This window comes from Lactuca serriola, chromosome 3, assembly GCF_051521515.1.
Source record: "Lactuca serriola cultivar US96UC23 chromosome 3, Lser_US96UC23_V15, whole genome shotgun sequence".
NCBI lineage: Eukaryota > Viridiplantae > Streptophyta > Magnoliopsida > Asterales > Asteraceae > Lactuca > Lactuca serriola.
The window spans coordinates 10,018,893-10,036,887 of record NC_136410.1 but is presented as its reverse complement, the minus strand read 5'-3'; the positions used below and the strand labels follow the sequence as shown (position 1 = coordinate 10,036,887).

Here is a 17,995-nt window from a genome sequence, read left to right as displayed (position 1 = left end):
TGTTATTCACACCTAAAACCACTCTAATAACGTCAAAACCACCTTGGTAACTAAAGTATACAACACGACATGACTGTATTTTTTAATTTTTCTTTTTTGTTATTAACTTATTAATTAATTAAATTTCTATTTTTATATTCATCTTTGATACCCATAAAGATTTATTAAAATATACATTTTAGCCCTTTTGTTTGTAGCTTGTATTTAATTCTATACCTTTTTATTTTCAACGATTTAATTATATATATATATATATATATATATATATATATATATATATATATATACTTTTTGTGTATTAAACTATGAATTTATTGTAATAAGAGAAAATTTTTTTAAGGATTTTAACATATTTAATAACAATATCATATAAATCTTTACTAATTAATGAGGGTTCTTAGGTTTTTAATCTTTTTTGGTTCTCAATTGAACATATATATATATATATATATATATATATATATATATATATATATATATATATATATATATATATATATTGGGTTATAAAGAAAAGTTGGAGTTTGGCCTGGTGGTAAAAATGTTGGTTTATAAAACTAAGGGTCTCAAGTTCGAACCTGTTTTCTTACTTGAAGGGCCCCAATTTTAATGTTTGCTTAGAGCCTCTAAATTGGTTGAGCTTACAACATGGTAACCTAACTAATGTAACGACCTGCTAACCTAATCAAACCCCTTAACTAACATGATTAATGTTTTGACTGGAATGACAAGAATTGAGAAAATGCACCGGATCGGAGATGTTGGTGATGGTGGAGAAGTATTTACAAACATTGTTATGATATTAGTCATATTTAATTTTTTAAAATTCAAAAAATTGGCAATCTAGGGTCTCCGATTAATCTATGCATAGCCGATTGATCTCTTAATCATAATCCACCGACTAGCTAATGTCGAACGTTTTTTACAACCTTGATATCATGGTTGTCAAAATCGCGATCCTGATCGTAGGATTGTACGATCCTACGATCCTAGGTATCAAAAATGATATAGATCGTAAACGAATCGTATTTGAGGTTGGATCGTAAGATCGTAGGTAGGATCGAGAACCGATCTGACCTACCTTCTCTTGATTTTTTTTTTTGCAAATGAAAATTATATTTACCACTCTATGTCTTTTACCCTTACCAATTTACCGTTTATCATTTTGTGTTGTGACTTATGACCAATTTTTTCTGGTGAAATATTCTGATATTCTAGTGTTTATAAAAATTAAATGTGTAATATTCTAATATTCAAAAACAATAATTTTAACATATTTTACATTAAAATATTCTAAAACATATAATGTTAGAATAAATTGTGTATTGTATTTTTACGAACAATAAAATATTAGAATATTTCATTAAAAAAATTTGATCCAACAGTCTCACAAAATTATGTTGGTTATATATATATATATATATATATATATATATATATATATATATATATATATATATATATATATATATATATATATATATATATAATAAATGTTAAAAGTAGTTTTCTTTAAATGAAAAGGTGGAAAATCAAGTATAAACTATAAATAAAAGGGCCAAACTTGTAATATTTCAATCAGCGTGTCTTTCTAGATAAGAAAACAAAAAAATACAAAAATTTAATTATTAATCCCTATTCTAATAAAAGAATAGTTTTAATATCCTTTTGACATGTGTCATCATATTAGGCCTCCTAATTAATATACATTTTATTCTTTTTTTGTCATATGTCACCCTATTAAACCTCTTAATTAATGTATGTCACTTGTCAACCTATTAATTCACTATTTCAAATTTTAAAATTTTCACTTTAATTACAATAAATTAATAACAATGCAATAAAAATTAAAATAAAATTAATACAAATTATAAGGTGATATAATTTCACATATTTATTTAAATCCCTATTCTAATAAAAGAATAGTTTTAATATCTTTTTGACATGTGTCATCATATTAGGCCTCCTAATTAATACACATTTTATTCTTTTTTTGTCATATGTCACCCTATTAAACCTCTTAATTAATGCATGCCACTTGTCAACCTATTAATTCTCTATTTCAAATTTTAAAAATTTTCACTTTAATTATATTAAATTAATAACAATGCAATAAAAATTAAAATAAAATTAATACAAATTATAAGGTGATATAATTTCACATATTTATTTAAATTAATGATTATAATTGATTAATAATTTTGTGTTCTAATTATTAAAGTTTAATTAATTTTGTAGCCGTGGTTTCACGGGTTATAAAATTTTGTGTTCTAACTATTAAATTTAATTATTAATAAATTAATAAAATAAACTGAAAATAAACGATCAGTCCTATCATAAAATCAAGGGAAATCTTCAGAAAAGTCCCAATATTTACGGAAAAGTTACACTTTAGTCCCAAGATTTTTTTTTGAACGAAAAAGTCCCGAAAACCGGCAAAAATTTACAGTTTGACCCTTTTTGACCGGTTGAAACCGGTACCAAATTAATTTGGGACTATTTCATAGACTAATCCAAAATATTGGGATTTTTCTGTAAACAAAAAATATTATGACTTTTCTGTAAACAAAAATATCAGGACTTTTCTACAAACAGAACCCTTATTATTATTATTATTATTATTATTATTATTATTATTATATATAAATAAGAATACTATTTTTTGTACTTGTTATTATTAATATTGTTACTAATACATATAAATGCATTAAATGAAAAACTAATATTAATGACATTGTTTAAGGGTTCAGGTGGAGGAGATGGTGATGCTTTTAGCATTGAAATCGTGAATGTCTGCTTGTATATTTTTATTTTGTATATGGTCATTTCATATTTGTTATTATTGTTTTCAATTCAGAATATTAATACTTAACAATTTGAAAGAAGTTGCATATTAATAGTTTAATCTCACTTTGTATATAAAATTGTTTAAGGTAGAAGAATTACTTTCCAAATCCAACAAATCCACTACAAACATCTGCGTAGGTAACCCATATCAAAATTCAAAAGTATTAATTACAATATTTTGTTTAATAAAAAGTAATAGGAATAATTCAAAAGTATTAATCAAAATTCAATAGTATTAATCCAAAAAACATGTCCTATTACTTTTTATTAAACAAGATATTGTAATTAATATTTTTGAATTTTGATATGGGCTACCTATGTAGATGTTTGTAGTGGATCTGTTGAATTTGAAAAATAATCCTTCCACCTTAAACATTTTTATATACAAAGTGAGAAATCCTTCTAGCTTAAACTATTTATAAATAATTTTACAAATATGTAACTTCTTTTAAATTGTTAGGTATTATTATTCTGAACTGAAAACAATAACAACAAATGTGAAATGACCATAACAAAGTAAAAATATACAAACAAACATTTATGATTTCAATGCTAAAAGCATCAACATCTCCTCCACATTCACCTTTAAACAATGTCATTAATATTATTATTTTTTCCCTTAAATGCATTTATATGTATTGGTAACAATATTAATAATAACAAGTTCAAAAAATAGTATTCTTATTTATATTTTAATAATAATAATAATAATAATAATAATAATAATAATAATAATAATAATAATAATGGTTCTGTTTGTAGAAAAGTCTTAATATTTTTTGTTTACAGAAAAGTCCTAATATTTTGGATTAGTTTACGAAATAGTCCCAAATTAATTTGGTACCGGTTTCAACCGATCAAAAAGGGTCAAACTGTAAACTTTTGCCAGTTTTCGGGACTTTTTCGTTCAAAAAAAAAATCTTGAGACTAAAGTGTAACTTTTACGTAAATATTGGGACTTTTATAAAGATATCCCTAAAATCAATTTTAATCATTTCCCTATGCTATCGATTACTCTGCGGATGAAATCCCCCCAACTGGATCCATGACCCGGACTTTGTGTTAAGCTGCTGACCAGTCTACCAGAGTAACAGAGTAGAAAACAGCACTCTGCTGGCGGCGGGACTCCGATAAACTGGATTTTATGCATATTACAGGTAGGTATGTTTCTTCAAAAACCAATCGGGATGTTTCTGTTTTTTTATTTGTTGATGACTTCTAAATTGATTAATTCGTAGTTTTAATTTCAAGAACCTCAATTTTCTGCGTTTGGGTTTTATTGTTCGAAAGGGATACCTTCCGTATGTCGTGTTTTATATCTCTTTCTTACTCCCATCAGAAGTCCCTTACGATTTTACAAAGTCTAACCAACTACCATCTAAATTCAGTTTTGGCTTATATTTTATTTTGTTGATCACCGTCGTTTCTAGGTTAAATGTTGCTATGAGTCCTTGGAAATGATATTTAAAGAGTCAAATCTGGAATTGTTTATGGGGTTAGCAATGTTTTGGTTGGGAAATAAGCTTTGAACAATATGCAATTGAATTTGTATCTTTATTTTATTAATTATAATACCCAGCTGTGAAGTAATCATATTCGTGTATTAATGCTGGATATGGAGATGTGATCCAAATTTGGAAGAAGATGGTTAGAATTGGGATATTTAGCAATCAACCAACCATGTTTGTTTTCCACATAATAATCTTTTTCATTGCAGTAACTTGAAAAGTTTGACTTGATCCAATTGCAAAACAAACAATCGGTTCTTGGTTTTCTAAAAAAAAATGGAAGATAAGAGTCTGAAAGAGGACAAGAAATATGCTGCTGATATCGACTCCATAACCAAAGCACATGCACGCATCAAGCCATATATTCACAAAACTCCTGTCCTATCTTCTGAAACCCTTAATTCCATTGCTGGAAAAAGTTTATTTTTCAAGTGTGAATGCTTTCAGAAGGGGTAATAAATGTCTTCTATTTATCTTGTTATGGAAATTACCATGGAACCTAGCATGCTTATTTGAAGGTGTTTTAATTCTCTTTGATGATTATCAGTGGAGCATTTAAATTCAGAGGTGCATCAAACACTGTCTTTTCTCTTGAAGACGAACAAGCTGCGAAAGGAGTTGCAACTCACAGCAGGTATATTGACTTTTTGAATGAATGAAATTCAAAATTGAGTTTTTAGTAGTTGAAACTAATCATGATTCCTGGAAATTAGTGGTAATCATGCTGCAGCACTGGCTTTGGCTGCAAAAATGAGAGGAATTCCTGCATATATTGTTATACCAAAAAATGCTCCGAAATGCAAAGTTGAAAATGTGAGACGTTATGGAGGGCAGATTATATGGTGTGAGCCAACTATGCAATCTAGAGAGGAAACTGCAAACAAAGTCTTAAATGAGACAGGTGCTGTTCTTGTTCATCCATATAACGACCCTCGTACCATAAGGTGTTGACTATTGCATTCAAATAAATTTCATTTTTCTTATATTTAAATTAATATCTTTTAATTAAATGATGAATGATGATAACGACCATTCTTTTTCAGTGGCCAGGGTACATTGTCACTCGAGTTTCTTGATCAGGTCCCACAACTCGACACCCTAATAGTCCCAATAAGCGGTCTGTATAATGTATATTCATTCTTTGGATCTTTTGGTGTTGAATTTGTTTACTAGAAATGTTTTGTGTAGGTGGTGGTTTGATATCTGGGATCACAATTGGAGCAAAGTCCATTAATCCGAGTATACGGGTCATAGCTGCTGAGCCTAAAGGAGCCGATGATGCTGCACAATCAAAAGCATCTGGTCAAATCATCACCTTGGCTCAGACCAACACCATTGCTGATGGGCTTCGAGCTTCACTTGGATCTCTCACTTGGTAATACATACAAAGAAATCAGTTCTGTACATGTACTTAAGATCAATATTCAAAATTAAACTAAGGTTTGGTTTGGTTTTTGTTTACACAGGCCCATTGTACGGGATCTTGTTGATGACATTATAACTGTTGAAGATAAAGAGATTGTGGATGCTATGAAATTATGTTATGAAATACTTAAGGTTGCAATCGAGCCCAGTGGTGCTATAGGCCTTGCTGCTGTTCTCTCAGATAGTTTCAAGCAAAATCCTGCTTTCAAGGATTCTCGTAACATTGGGATTGTGCTTTCGGGAGGTAATGTGGATCTTGGCGTTCTTTGGGAATCATTGCATTTGCATGGTTGATAAATTGTATTCAACTGAAAACCATAAACCCTAAAACTTCAGACAGATAAACCACAAGTGTTGTTGATTTGTGTTATTAAGATGGGTTGATATTCTAGCAAAAATAAGGAGGCCCATGAAACCAGATAAAAAAATCAGGGGGGAGTGATGAATGTTGAAAGTGTTGTACAATTTGTTTCAAGACAAGTTTGTTGGTCGAATTCTTGTTTGGATGTGTGTCGAAAGAGAATAATCATTGTCCCTTGTTAAAGGGACATGAGCTTGTCTTTTTCTTTTCCGACATTGATTTGAAGAATGGTTCTTGAGTTGCTGCAAAGATGATGATGATAATAATGTTCATACCCATCTTTCAAGATTTGGAATGCATCCTGGCAGCATTTCGTCTTGCAAACAAGAAATAAATCATGGACTGACATTAAAAATATCACAAGTTCAATCCCCCAAAAGTAAATCATGGACAAGGATTTGTTATCGATTTGGCACATGGGCAAACTCGTCCTCATCCTCTGATCATTTTGTGCTACTCCAGCCCTGAAACACAATACAATACAACATGGATATGCGGAAATTGCAAATCAAAAGTGATGAAAGAGAAGCAATAGAATATGGGGAAACACAATTATAGCACATGATTGCTTTGGAGTTGTTGTAATGTTTGCAGTCCTTATTTCAACTCACTGGATGGAAGCTCAAATCATAGTTAACAGCAGGTTAACCACACCTGATACAAAATCAAACCACCACCACCTCTTACTAACTATGACAAGTTTTTGCGTAACAGATAGAAAGGAGATTAAACCGATACAAAAACGTAGTTACATAAAACGCCTATCCAACACCTTTTTTTTTAGGATTTTACTTTTTCTTTGAACTAGAGATTAAGCCGTCTTTTACCAAAAATATGAACATTACTTGATCTTTAGAGCATATATAATGGACGAATAAGATGGAATGCGCGGTTGACATATAGTGGATTAAACCCAAACATAAGGATGTTAAGTTAATTTGACATATAATAAATTTGAAATTCAATATCCATTGAACTTTTTAAAATGGAAACAAGAAGGCCCACATTGTAGATATTAAATTGGAAAGTTGTATGAAGAATAAAATGTTATTGTGACAACGGTTGAATGCACTATGTAACATTCATACAAAAAAGCAAAGCAAAGCAAACCAACCCAATCCATTCATAATTGTTTAAACAAAGTATACCAAACTCATCTATATCAAAACTTTTAAAACCAATATCAAACTATACTATCCCAAAATCAACCCACCCTTGAGAAACCTTGCCAAAGCACCAGTTGAGGTCACAAAAATTGCCTTTTCTTGATACACTGTTGAAGAATTCTATTCATGGCTGGAACCTGGGGGTGAGTGAGACCAATCGACCATGGTTACCCAACCATGATCCAATCAACTACAGTATAATACAACTAATTATTTGATAATGAAACAACATTTACTCGACTCTTTTGGTGCACATTAAAATCGCATGCTTCATCTCCTCTGTACCTAGCCATGTCTGAACCACCACCTGCCCAAATATATATATATATATATATATATATATATATATATATATATATATATATATATATATATATATATATATATGTACAGATATTTCATTTACAACAAATCTGAGATAAAAAAAAATATATGTTGCAATTGGTAATAAAAGTATATTTATGAGTTTATTATATTCAAGTAGCAAGTTTGGCATTCAAAAGTCAAAATGTACCTCTTGTACTTTGTCTCCAGCTCGAGCAAGCAATTTGTACTGATCCTTGAACATGGATGCCATATAAACCTGCCAAGAATTCATAAAAGATCCAACTTTATTCAATACCCGATACCTAAAACCAATCAAGAAAAAAAAAAGATTACCTGAAATGTTGAGGTCAAACCAGGGCTCAAGAAAAAACGTCCTTTTGTTACCAACTCAATACCCTGGTATTGCTGGAGTTCTTTGATAAGAAATTCAAGATCATCCCAGTATTCGATCTACATACAGAACACAAGAGTAAGCTTGAATAGGATTAAGTGAAAGAAATAGCAATTGATTTGTTTATTGTAGCATCCAAAAATAAATGAAAGTATGTTGCTAATTCATGCATTTCTGGTAAGAAAGAGTAAATTAGTTTTGGCAAGTGAAACGGGTTTAAAAATTAAAAACCTCTTCTTTAGGTTGAGGTTGGTCTGCTTCTAATTTACAATCCAAGGTAGCATCAGCATGATGATCAAGAATAGCCTCCAAAGACTTGGTCAACGGATCTGGCTGCCACAAGATAAGCATCGCAACAAGTTTTATGTTTTTTTTTTTTTTTTTTTTTTTTTTTGAAGAAATACTATCATAAAAAATAGAAATTATTCAAGATAGTTTACCGTTATTTCCTTCAAAGATAAGTATATACGTTCAAGCAAAAGATCTAACTGATGAACTTTTGCTTTTAAAACCTGTAAACCAAAACATATCCTTACTTTGTGTTATTTGATACCACCAAAAATTTCCATTTTTGGAAAGATTTCAATTTTACATTAAGTGGGTTTCAAGTACCTGCCCGATTTTGAAAGATGGGTTTAAAGTGGCATCCCATGACACTTCTGTTTGGTGTATCATCGCAGCTACTCCTTCAACCTATAATAAATATAATATTAAAATCAAAATTCATAACATAGGTCTTTAAAAGAAGCATCATTGTGATGAGTTCCTTTAAAAAGAAAAAAAAATCGTTACTTGCCTCAACAAATATACCAAAATAAGAAATCTTTTTGATGCAACATGTCACTATATCTCCAACATTAAGCTTAGCCTGCACAACCAAAATATAAGAGCTTGAAAATTAATTTTTTCTTCTTACCAATGCATTCTATTTTGAAACTCTTACCAATTATATCCTTCTGCTTTCAAATTTTTTTTCTTATTATGACATTATACTTTGAAAAATCTACCCAATTATAGCAGTGATAACTATTTTGTATTTGAATGACACTGCTATATTCCAAGTACAATGTTGTAATGGGAAGAATTGAAAGTAAGATGTTAGAGTAAACAAATCAATGGAAGTATGTCATTTATTCTCAATTTAACCAAATTATAAAAAGATTTATCTAAAAATTTGACCATGAGGTTTCTCTTTCTCTGGATTGACTCTTCCTTCTCTTTTGGCTTCACAGAAAATATTAGCTTCCTTGATTCTCTATCGGCCAAGATCACATTCACTTTGATTTTCTGCAAAAATATTGTGATGATCATTACTATCTTCAAAGGAAATGCTGAAAAATCTAAAAGAAAATATTCATACCTGACCAACAAAGGTTGACAAGTATTCAAGCTTTTCTTGGTCATAAATTGTTAGAAGATCTTCAAGTTTCATATCTTGTGATATTTCGCCCTCAATCTTTTCAGAATCTATGGTTTGATCAGGAGTTTCTGTCTTGCTTGTATCATCATAGCTTCCAATAATGCCCAAACTCTTCCTGTATGTTGAAGGATCCAAGCCTTTTCTCCTCAACCAAGACTCAAAAGCTAAAAACTTCCACTTAGTGGCAAGATTTCGATATGGCAAAAACCCTATCAAAGACCCAAAAGAAACCTGTAAACATGGGCAAAATCATGACACAAAGAAAAGGTAAAAATCCAACATCACAACTCACAAACAACACTTTTGTAAAGAGGAAGGTAGTTCTTGGTATAATGAATCCACAGATAAAAAAGAAAGAAAAACACAATAACCACTTACAATGAATCCTCTGGTACTACAGTTTATCAGTTCCACTACTCCTCTTCCTGTAGTCTTTATCATATCCTCAGCCCTTTTCCAGTCCATATCTTCACACTCCTATGATTGCGACACTTGGGATTCAGGTTTCATTAAAATCCACAACATTTAGTAAATTAATAGTCATAATAATATACCTTCGAAAATGGTATTGAAGGTAAGTTTTCACTTGTTCCAGCATTTGGTATCTGATTCTTAATCCTAGTAATCTTTCCACCAATGTTGGACATCTCTTTCACAGATTGATCTAATCTATAACAAAGCAAAAGTAAGAAAATACATTGAAGAAGAATAGATGTGTGAAAATTGATATGGGTGATTGTTGAAGTACCTTTTAGGTGGTCTTTGCAAGGTAGCATCTGAAGATACTTTTGAGACTGAATCGTCTGCTACATTTCCACTAATTTCGTGTGAGGGGTCAAGATCGATTGCTACTGCCACATGCCTTGTATGAAAAGTTATTCCATGATTTCTTGAACTATTGTCTGTGTCATCAATATCAGATCTTGATTGATTGAAATCTCCAAAAGCTTGATCCAGGTTGCTCTCACACTTTTGTTGGATTGAAACATCTTTTTCGGTCTGGTATGTACTCTCCTTTATAATATCATTTGTAGAATTGACCTCGTCATTTTTCATTAGAGGTTCAGGATTCCTCACCAATATCATATCACTAAACCGTTCCTTGTCATCTTCTTTACCCATTTTCAGAGATAAATTTGGTTTGAAAGATAAATTGGAAGGCATGTTTGTCCCAAGACCATCCTCTTCGAAAGTAGTTGCCTTCCATAAAATAACATTTGGATGCCTACAAGTATTTGGATGCTTGGCAACTGGTCGCTTTCCTTCCTGGTGATCTGGGTTCGATTTTCTGTCTTTTATCTAAGCAAGCCACATAAATGCAGAGAATTATAACAAAATCATATCAAATCAAGTTAAAAGTGAAAAGGGTCAATAATATCAACACATTCAAGAATCGTTCGTACCAATTCGACACACCAAAATCAAATCAACCTTCAAATTCGACTTATACATACAAGCTTCAGTTAATAGTTTTAGAAGGCTTTTTTTTTGCAACATGTTGTGATAATCATAGAAATTACATTTCTAGAAGACAAGAATTAGTGGTAGCAGTTCAAACACCACCCACATTTAGAAAATCATACACGCACAAACATTAGATGGTTACGAAGAGGGCAAGAGAGAGATAGAGAGAATCGGACCTTGGCAAGGGCTAGCTCAGGGTTTTCACCGATTAATTTACCAAGCTTAAGCTCAATTTGGCCCCAATTGCCAAGTTTATTGTCATCTTGAGCAGCAAAAATTACTAATTTCTTTTGCTGTCTAAGAGGGAAGGGAAGATTTCTAGAGTTGTTTGGGTTTATATAAGAAGGAATAGTAAACTTGGAAGCACTGCTGATCGTAGCAGTGGTCAGAAAGAGGGTGACCATTTTCAAAAAAATAGAACCACATCCAGAGCAGATGAACACCTGTAGTGTACTGCGTCTCTTGTCTCTGTGTGTGAGAGATAGAAAGATATTTTTAGTTCTAAAGTATTTTAAGAAATATACATTATAGTTCTAATTTTTTTTAATTATATCGATAAAAAAAAGTAAAAGCTCATTAAGACAAAAAAATATATATATATTCTTATCTGTAAAACAATTTCTTCAAGATTTTTGAAAATAAAATAATTTTTATTCTTTTACAAAAATACAAGAGATTATAAATATATATTCAGATATATTATAAAATAATACTCTTTGCATCTGGATCATCCAAGATAGACATCTAGATTTTATAAAATTTGTTCTTGTTTGTATGCCTTTATAACTCGAAAATGAATAAAATATCTTAAAAAAATATTAATTAACACTAACTTTATTAAATGAAATGACAATTGTATTATTTTGTTGCATTTAATTTCATTTAACTAATAATGAGGGTATTTTGGTAAAAGTTATATTTATTTTTAGAAATTGACTATTATATTGGGATAAATAAAAAATGAAACATGGACTATATATATATATATATATATATATATATATATATATATATATATATATATATATATATATATATATATATATATAATGTAAAATCATAAAGGTAGGTAAAATGTTAAAAAAAATCATCACTCTATTCGAATAAAATATCAAAAAATTAAATAAAAACAAACACAAATAATAAGATTTCATTGTCTATTGGTCATGTAGTATGAGTATTTTTGGTTATGGAATTCTATAGTTTCATTAATATAATCATTTTATTATAAAGGAAATAAAAATATTATAGAAACTTAAAAAAACTATAACTAAAAGAAAGTTTGGACCAAAATTACAAATAATTTACTCTAATTCTAATTAATTGGTGAACTTAATTTAAGGATGTAACATTCGAGAATTTGATATGTTTCCTTTAACCCCCTTTAATGCAAAATTCATCTCATTATAGTCCCTAGCTAGTACGTGGGGCGTACTATATGAGTACGCTTAACATACTACCCCGTTTCTAGATCGCGCATGTACCCATGTATGTTGGGTGTACGTGGGAGTACGCATGACCTACGCAAGGCAAAGACAAACCCTAATTTTTAGGGTTTGTGCCATATTTAAGCAACTTATACCACTCTTGGACATTCTATTGATCAACCTCCATCACTCTCTACCCTAAAAACGAAACCCTAAGTACCGTTTGTGAGTTTTGAGCTTGAAAGTGAGTTTTGGTGGTGAAGTAGAAGAACCCTTAGAGAGATGTTGAAAAGACTATGTCTTGCCTACTTAGGCTAGGAGGCATACGAGACTCGTACCTCTTTATCACCAAACTCCATCCCACCAACTTACACAATCCATACACTTGAGGGTGGTGTGTCCAAGCACCCCTACACCCTCGGAGAAAGAAAACATAATAGAGGGAATGGACGGTGCCCAACCACCGTTTTTGTCTTGTTCTGGCCCTGAACCACATCCGGACACAGTGTGCCCAAGCTACTCAACTACCAGTGATCACCGAGGTGGCCACATCACTCCCCCAAATATGATCGGTCCTTGTATGCCCTACAAGGCTACAACCTTAGTATACCGATTAGACTGATAAATGATCATTTAATTAAATCTCTAAATAATTAAACAATAAATACATATGACAACAATGTCGGTAAGTATCGAAATAGAACTCTTTGATATAAATATGATAATCCTTTTATTCCTAAACACTATTATATATTCTCTATTTTCAAAAAAACAAAACAAAACAAAAAAAAAAGGTGTTGCCATCAAATTAATTAAAAATCAAAACTGAGATTAAAAGTTAATTAACTAATTAATGTAAACAACAAAATCCTTTCCCTTGGTTTTCTTGGATGCAAATTGCGATTTTAGTTTATTCAGATGTTTCTGGTTCTGCCTCTCCTCCCGCAGAGTCGACTGTTTTTCCAGCAGCTTCGGAGTTCTTCTTCATGGAGGCTGTGTTGGAGAGGTGAGCATAATTACCTTTCTCTTTAAATAGCTGAGAAAAGTGGGCCCTGCAAAATAAATTCCCATCTAAAGCTGCGTAATTTGACGGTGTCAGTTTGCACCCTCCTTGTACACATTTGAAGCACTGCTTATGATAAAATTCTCCCTCCACGGTTACCTATATATATATAAAACAAATTAATAATTATCTCAATCCATCGTAAAACTATAGTATAATTTATTACTTATTACTTATGGGATCAAATACAAATCACAGACCTTTTCTAGTGGATAAACAGTTTTATGACAAACTGCACATTTATCTTGGGTCCCACTGAACATCGTTGACATTTTGCTTGGGCTCCTTCCCTGTTTGTTTAATTATAAACACAATTACCCTTTAATATATATATATATATATATATATATATATATATATATATATATATATATATAAAGAAAGACATGGTAAATTAACTGATTGTACGTACCATTTCACTTGCTTTGTTTGCTGCTATGATCATAAAATTTAGGTCAGATCCAGAAACTTGATATCAATAAATCATATGATGTAATAATAATAATAATAATAATAATTGATAATATATTGTAGGTAGTAAAAAAGCATGCATTTGAGTTGAAGAAGGAAGGAAGCTTACATGGTACTCTGGATATGCCTCCCATCTCCTTAAACTTTTGATCAAAATGGGGCTTGCAATACAGTTTTCCCTCCAATTGAAAGTAGCTACTCATCTAGTATATACATACATCAAATTTTTTTAAAAAAATAATAGATGTTGTTGAAATACAGTTTTCCATGGTAACAATTATTTTGGTGTATAAATATATTATATATAATTAAAAGAGGGAAATGAAAATATACCACAAGTTTCCCATTGCACTGGGTGCATCTAAAGCAGGACCGATGGAAAGGGACTCCATCAGCAGAAATCATTTCAACGAAATGAACAGTCTTATCACATGCCTTACATTTCTGTATTGTCCCACTAAATGCCATTTTTTTCTTCTTCTTCTTTGCTTGTTTAATTTTGGTTATAATCTCAGGACAAAAAGCTCTCAAGTCTCAACACAAGATGAAAATGAAAAAGAAAGGCGGGGAAGCTTTCATCTTTCCTCATGACATGCTTTAGATGGTGTTTTCTGCCCATTCAAAACTGTTTTCAAACTATAAAAACTGAATGCCGTTTTTGAGTGGACAATATTTGTTTTCACATCAAAGGTGGAGCTATATACATGCTTTCTTGAATTGGCCAGGAATCAACAACTTGGAGAATAATCAGGAAACTATAATACGCTTTAACCCCTTGCATTTTCTTCATGTAGTCAAATGCAACATAAATTTCCACACATCCACACATCCTACCTTGTTTTTCCACCAACAAAACATTCTATACTGATTATATATATCATGTCTTTCTTTACTAACATCCTGCTTTTTCATTTACATGTCCCTTTTTTAATAAGCTTTCACATGTTTTATTTTTATCCTTTATTTATTAAATACAAAATTGTATACTCATGGGCTTCAGCTTATGTTGTCGAGTCTTTCTGAATCAAGTATTTATTGTCACAGAAATGTGATAACTCTTTGAAACTAATTGTGTGCAGCACATATCTTTCAATTTCATCATACACCTATTTCTGACAATCATTACAAAAATGAAATATAATCAAATTCGAGTAATAAATAAAAATGAAAAGATTTTGCGTTAAAAATCAAGACTTCCACATGGTTTGCTCTGTATATTCTTGGCATCATTGTGTTGATCATCTTTTCGGTTCACACCTCGGGTTCTCCCAATCCCCAGCTTTGGCAAACCCCGATTAAGCCCCTCCAGCAAAACACAAGCTTTACACCATTTCTGCAAGTTTATAATAAACACTTAAACTTGGCTAAAAATTACTCACCTAAATGTTTACATCCCCATATATTATTATTATTATTATATCAAACAAACATAAAGTTTAAAAAAAATATATAGATATTATTTTTACCTGGCTAGAAATATATCCACAGCGTTGACAGGTTCCCTGTTCCGGCATTTTTGTAGATGTGGCGATCCTGAAATCTTCGCCTGATTTGATGATGTCAAGAATGGCTCGGGGTCTATTACATAACCAAAATAATAATTTTATTCAATTACAAGTCAAAAATATTGGAACTCTTTTTCCATTAAAAAAAAAAGAATGATTTGTTTACCTGATTCTCTCTAGATCTTTAATGAACTCTCGAGCAAATCCACGATAAGCATTTGGTGAATATATGCCTGCATTCAAACATTTGGCTGACTATTAGTCAAATACCTACAAAAGTAAAAAATTCTTTTCACAAATAAAGGAACAAACTTACACTCGGTTGAAAAGTAGTCCAGTTTCTTGAAGTATGCATACGTAACCAGTATGTTAAGGTTGTCAATAGAGATGAATGATTTAACATAAAAAGAAATGCACTTAAAGAGTTTTAACATAAAAAAGGATATATAACGATTTCCTTCTCATATGTGTATTTAAATGGCTTGCATCTAGGAATTGGTCCATCTTCACCAGTGATTATAGATGTGCATCTGCTTAATCTATAACCAAAACCACAAGTAGATTGATTACGTGACATGGAGATATATAACTTATAAACAATACTACAACTGCAAGAGAATAAAATAAATCAAAATCTTGAAAATTTTACCTAGCAATATCACCTCGCAAAATATTCAACAGAACTGTTTCAGCAATATCATCAGCATTATGCCCAGTAACTAGCTTGTCCACTTTTAACAAGGCAGCACCACGATCAAGAGCCTTAACAAGAAATTCAAATCATTACAGATCAATCTCATTTAGAAAGAAAAAAAAAAAAAAAATTATATCTCATTAATTTGACTATTACCTGGCGACGAAAAACACCACAAAATGTGCAATTGTTCTTAAGACCAATCATCTTCACAATCTCATCCATTGTCCATCCATATAGATCCTTATAGGAAACAACTTTGAGTGGCAGACCATACTGTAAATCATAAACAAAAAAATATACAGAATATTTTGGTTTATCAGTTAAAACTTACTTTCTAAAGAATAAAATGTTTCAAAATTTTGAGATTATAAAGTATAAACTATACCCAGCTTTGATCAAGATGAAGATAGCATATATTTTTTTTTTACCTGGATCTCATTTCTTTTAACAGTTTCAAGTGAGTCATCCCTGTAGCCTGTGATCCCTTCATCAACTGATAAGAGGAAGAGATCCAAGCCATAGTTGTGGCGACGGTTTAATTCTGACATTACATATGCAAGAACTGTGGAGTCTGCATACAATTCCACATATATCTATCATGGGAAGAAAGAATTCTTGACTTCAAACTTTGAAAAGAAAGGAAAAGTTGCAGTTGCATCTATCTTTAGGGCATCCCAAAAGAGAATTGTTGCTTAGGTTAGTAGAATATTCATTTTCTAGAATCGAGTTAGTTTTAACCAAATTATTGTACAAATTTATAACTTTAACTGTATTTTTAAGTTCATATAAGTTAAATTACGTGCCAAAATATATCATGTTTCAGGCAAATAAGATGTTTTGCAGTTTAGTAAATTTTACCTTTTCCACCAGAAGCTCCTATGGCGATGCGCTCTCCTGGCTTAAACAGTTTGTTGTTCACAATCACACTATGAATCTCTTCCTCAAATACCACATAGAAGCATTCTCTGCAAATCTTAACACCCAACAAAATTTTAGCTACACATGACCAGCAAAAAGGGCACACCTTCAGAAAACAACTATAAATTTGGATCAATGGTTCATCTATTGATTCATTTCTTCAACTTTTTTATTGTAATTATTTCAATTTTCCATCTCCCTCTTTCTAATAAACATGTGGAGCTCATCTGCTGTGACTAAACCTATTGTTTTTGGGGTTTAACGAAATTGCGTAATCGGCCGTAAGCAGTATTTGTGCAGTGACAGTTCAATGTGATGAACTCAAATTCCATTAAAGTTTAAAGAAACTCTCATCAATTTCGAAAGGACTGAATCGCGTACATGTTACAAATCAATCTTTGTGCATTCTGGAAAATCTAAATTATTTTATTCAACTTCCACGATTCAATCACATGATTGGACGAGAAAAATCACACGCATGTAAAAGTATCAGCCATAAAAGATGTGAATGTGACTTGCTAAAAGAAGATTGTGTCACAGATACAGATATATGAACGAATAAAGATCAAAAGAGAAAAGGGGCACGGGAGTAGGAAGTAGGGTATTACTTGTTGAAGGGTTTTAGGACGTTTGAGAGCAGGCCTCCGTTGGTTGCAGATGCTGCACAAGCGGCTTTTGGTCTTCTCGCCGCCGTGGGCTCCGTCCATTGATTTTGCGCAAGCAACAAAACACACGAGCTCTGTGACGGCGGGACGATTAACTACCTCTCGGAGATGCTCCAATTTGAGCCTTTACTCTTTCCACTTTACTCATTTGATTTTTAGAGTCAAATTAAAGAATCAGTGGTTTTCGTTTATTATTTTTGGATGTACATTTTAATACAAAATGTTTATTATTGACAGATTTTTTAACAAGGCCATTGACAATTTTATAAAAAAAAATTAAGTCAGCCCTTTTAAACTTACAAAAATCACTTTACCTTTCAAAATTTTACATGGACAATTT

The 17,995-nt window shown here is 31.2% G+C and overlaps 4 protein-coding genes across 7 annotated transcripts; 1 reads left to right on the top strand and 3 right to left on the bottom strand.

Moving 5' to 3' along the window:
* The first annotated feature begins 3,856 nt into the window (after positions 1 to 3,856).
* SR (serine racemase) lies at positions 3,857 to 6,351 on the top strand. 3 transcript variants are annotated; one of them, XM_079029156.1, is made up of 7 exons: positions 3,857 to 4,004; positions 4,565 to 4,807; positions 4,903 to 4,989; positions 5,069 to 5,299; positions 5,399 to 5,472; positions 5,544 to 5,730; positions 5,822 to 6,351. In XM_079029156.1, the coding sequence occupies exons 2-7, from the start codon at positions 4,632 to 4,634 to the stop codon at positions 6,072 to 6,074; spliced, it is 1,008 nt and encodes a 335-aa protein (XP_078885282.1). In that variant the 5' UTR covers positions 3,857 to 4,004; positions 4,565 to 4,631; the 3' UTR covers positions 6,075 to 6,351. The 3 variants fall into 3 exon arrangements, with proteins under 3 accessions (XP_078885282.1, XP_078885283.1, XP_078885284.1); XM_079029157.1 differs by having other exon boundaries at positions 3,857 to 4,008; XM_079029158.1 differs by lacking the exon at positions 4,565 to 4,807 and having other exon boundaries at positions 3,857 to 4,008.
* An 887-nt stretch (positions 6,352 to 7,238) lies between these two features.
* LOC145091442 (uncharacterized) lies at positions 7,239 to 11,397 on the bottom strand. Its single transcript, XM_079029155.1, has 14 exons — positions 11,086 to 11,397; positions 10,194 to 10,744; positions 10,000 to 10,114; positions 9,824 to 9,922; positions 9,386 to 9,676; positions 9,205 to 9,312; positions 8,822 to 8,893; positions 8,638 to 8,718; positions 8,466 to 8,537; positions 8,257 to 8,358; positions 7,968 to 8,084; positions 7,822 to 7,890; positions 7,544 to 7,614; positions 7,239 to 7,444 (listed from the first exon to the last, which is right to left on the bottom strand). Exons 1-14 carry the CDS (start codon positions 11,311 to 11,313, stop codon positions 7,432 to 7,434), a joined length of 1,989 nt encoding a protein of 662 aa, XP_078885281.1. The 5' UTR covers positions 11,314 to 11,397; the 3' UTR covers positions 7,239 to 7,431.
* A 1,629-nt stretch (positions 11,398 to 13,026) lies between these two features.
* On the bottom strand, positions 13,027 to 14,752 carry LOC145091441 (LIM domain-containing protein WLIM2b-like). Of its 2 annotated transcripts, none has more exons than XM_079029152.1 (5): positions 14,204 to 14,752; positions 13,980 to 14,073; positions 13,812 to 13,834; positions 13,600 to 13,689; positions 13,027 to 13,498 (listed from the first exon to the last, which is right to left on the bottom strand). In XM_079029152.1, exons 1-5 carry the CDS (start codon positions 14,336 to 14,338, stop codon positions 13,247 to 13,249), a joined length of 594 nt encoding a protein of 197 aa, XP_078885278.1. In that variant the 5' UTR covers positions 14,339 to 14,752; the 3' UTR covers positions 13,027 to 13,246. The 2 variants fall into 2 exon arrangements, with proteins under 2 accessions (XP_078885278.1, XP_078885279.1); XM_079029153.1 differs by having other exon boundaries at positions 13,812 to 13,831.
* A 119-nt stretch (positions 14,753 to 14,871) lies between these two features.
* LOC145091440 (cytoplasmic tRNA 2-thiolation protein 1) lies at positions 14,872 to 17,798 on the bottom strand. The gene is made up of 10 exons (XM_079029151.1): positions 17,599 to 17,798; positions 16,931 to 17,045; positions 16,501 to 16,643; positions 16,226 to 16,345; positions 16,025 to 16,137; positions 15,822 to 15,914; positions 15,692 to 15,732; positions 15,542 to 15,608; positions 15,337 to 15,448; positions 14,872 to 15,203 (listed from the first exon to the last, which is right to left on the bottom strand). Exons 1-10 carry the CDS (start codon positions 17,695 to 17,697, stop codon positions 15,051 to 15,053), a joined length of 1,056 nt encoding a protein of 351 aa, XP_078885277.1. The 5' UTR covers positions 17,698 to 17,798; the 3' UTR covers positions 14,872 to 15,050.
* Positions 17,799 to 17,995: the final 197 nt, after the last annotated feature.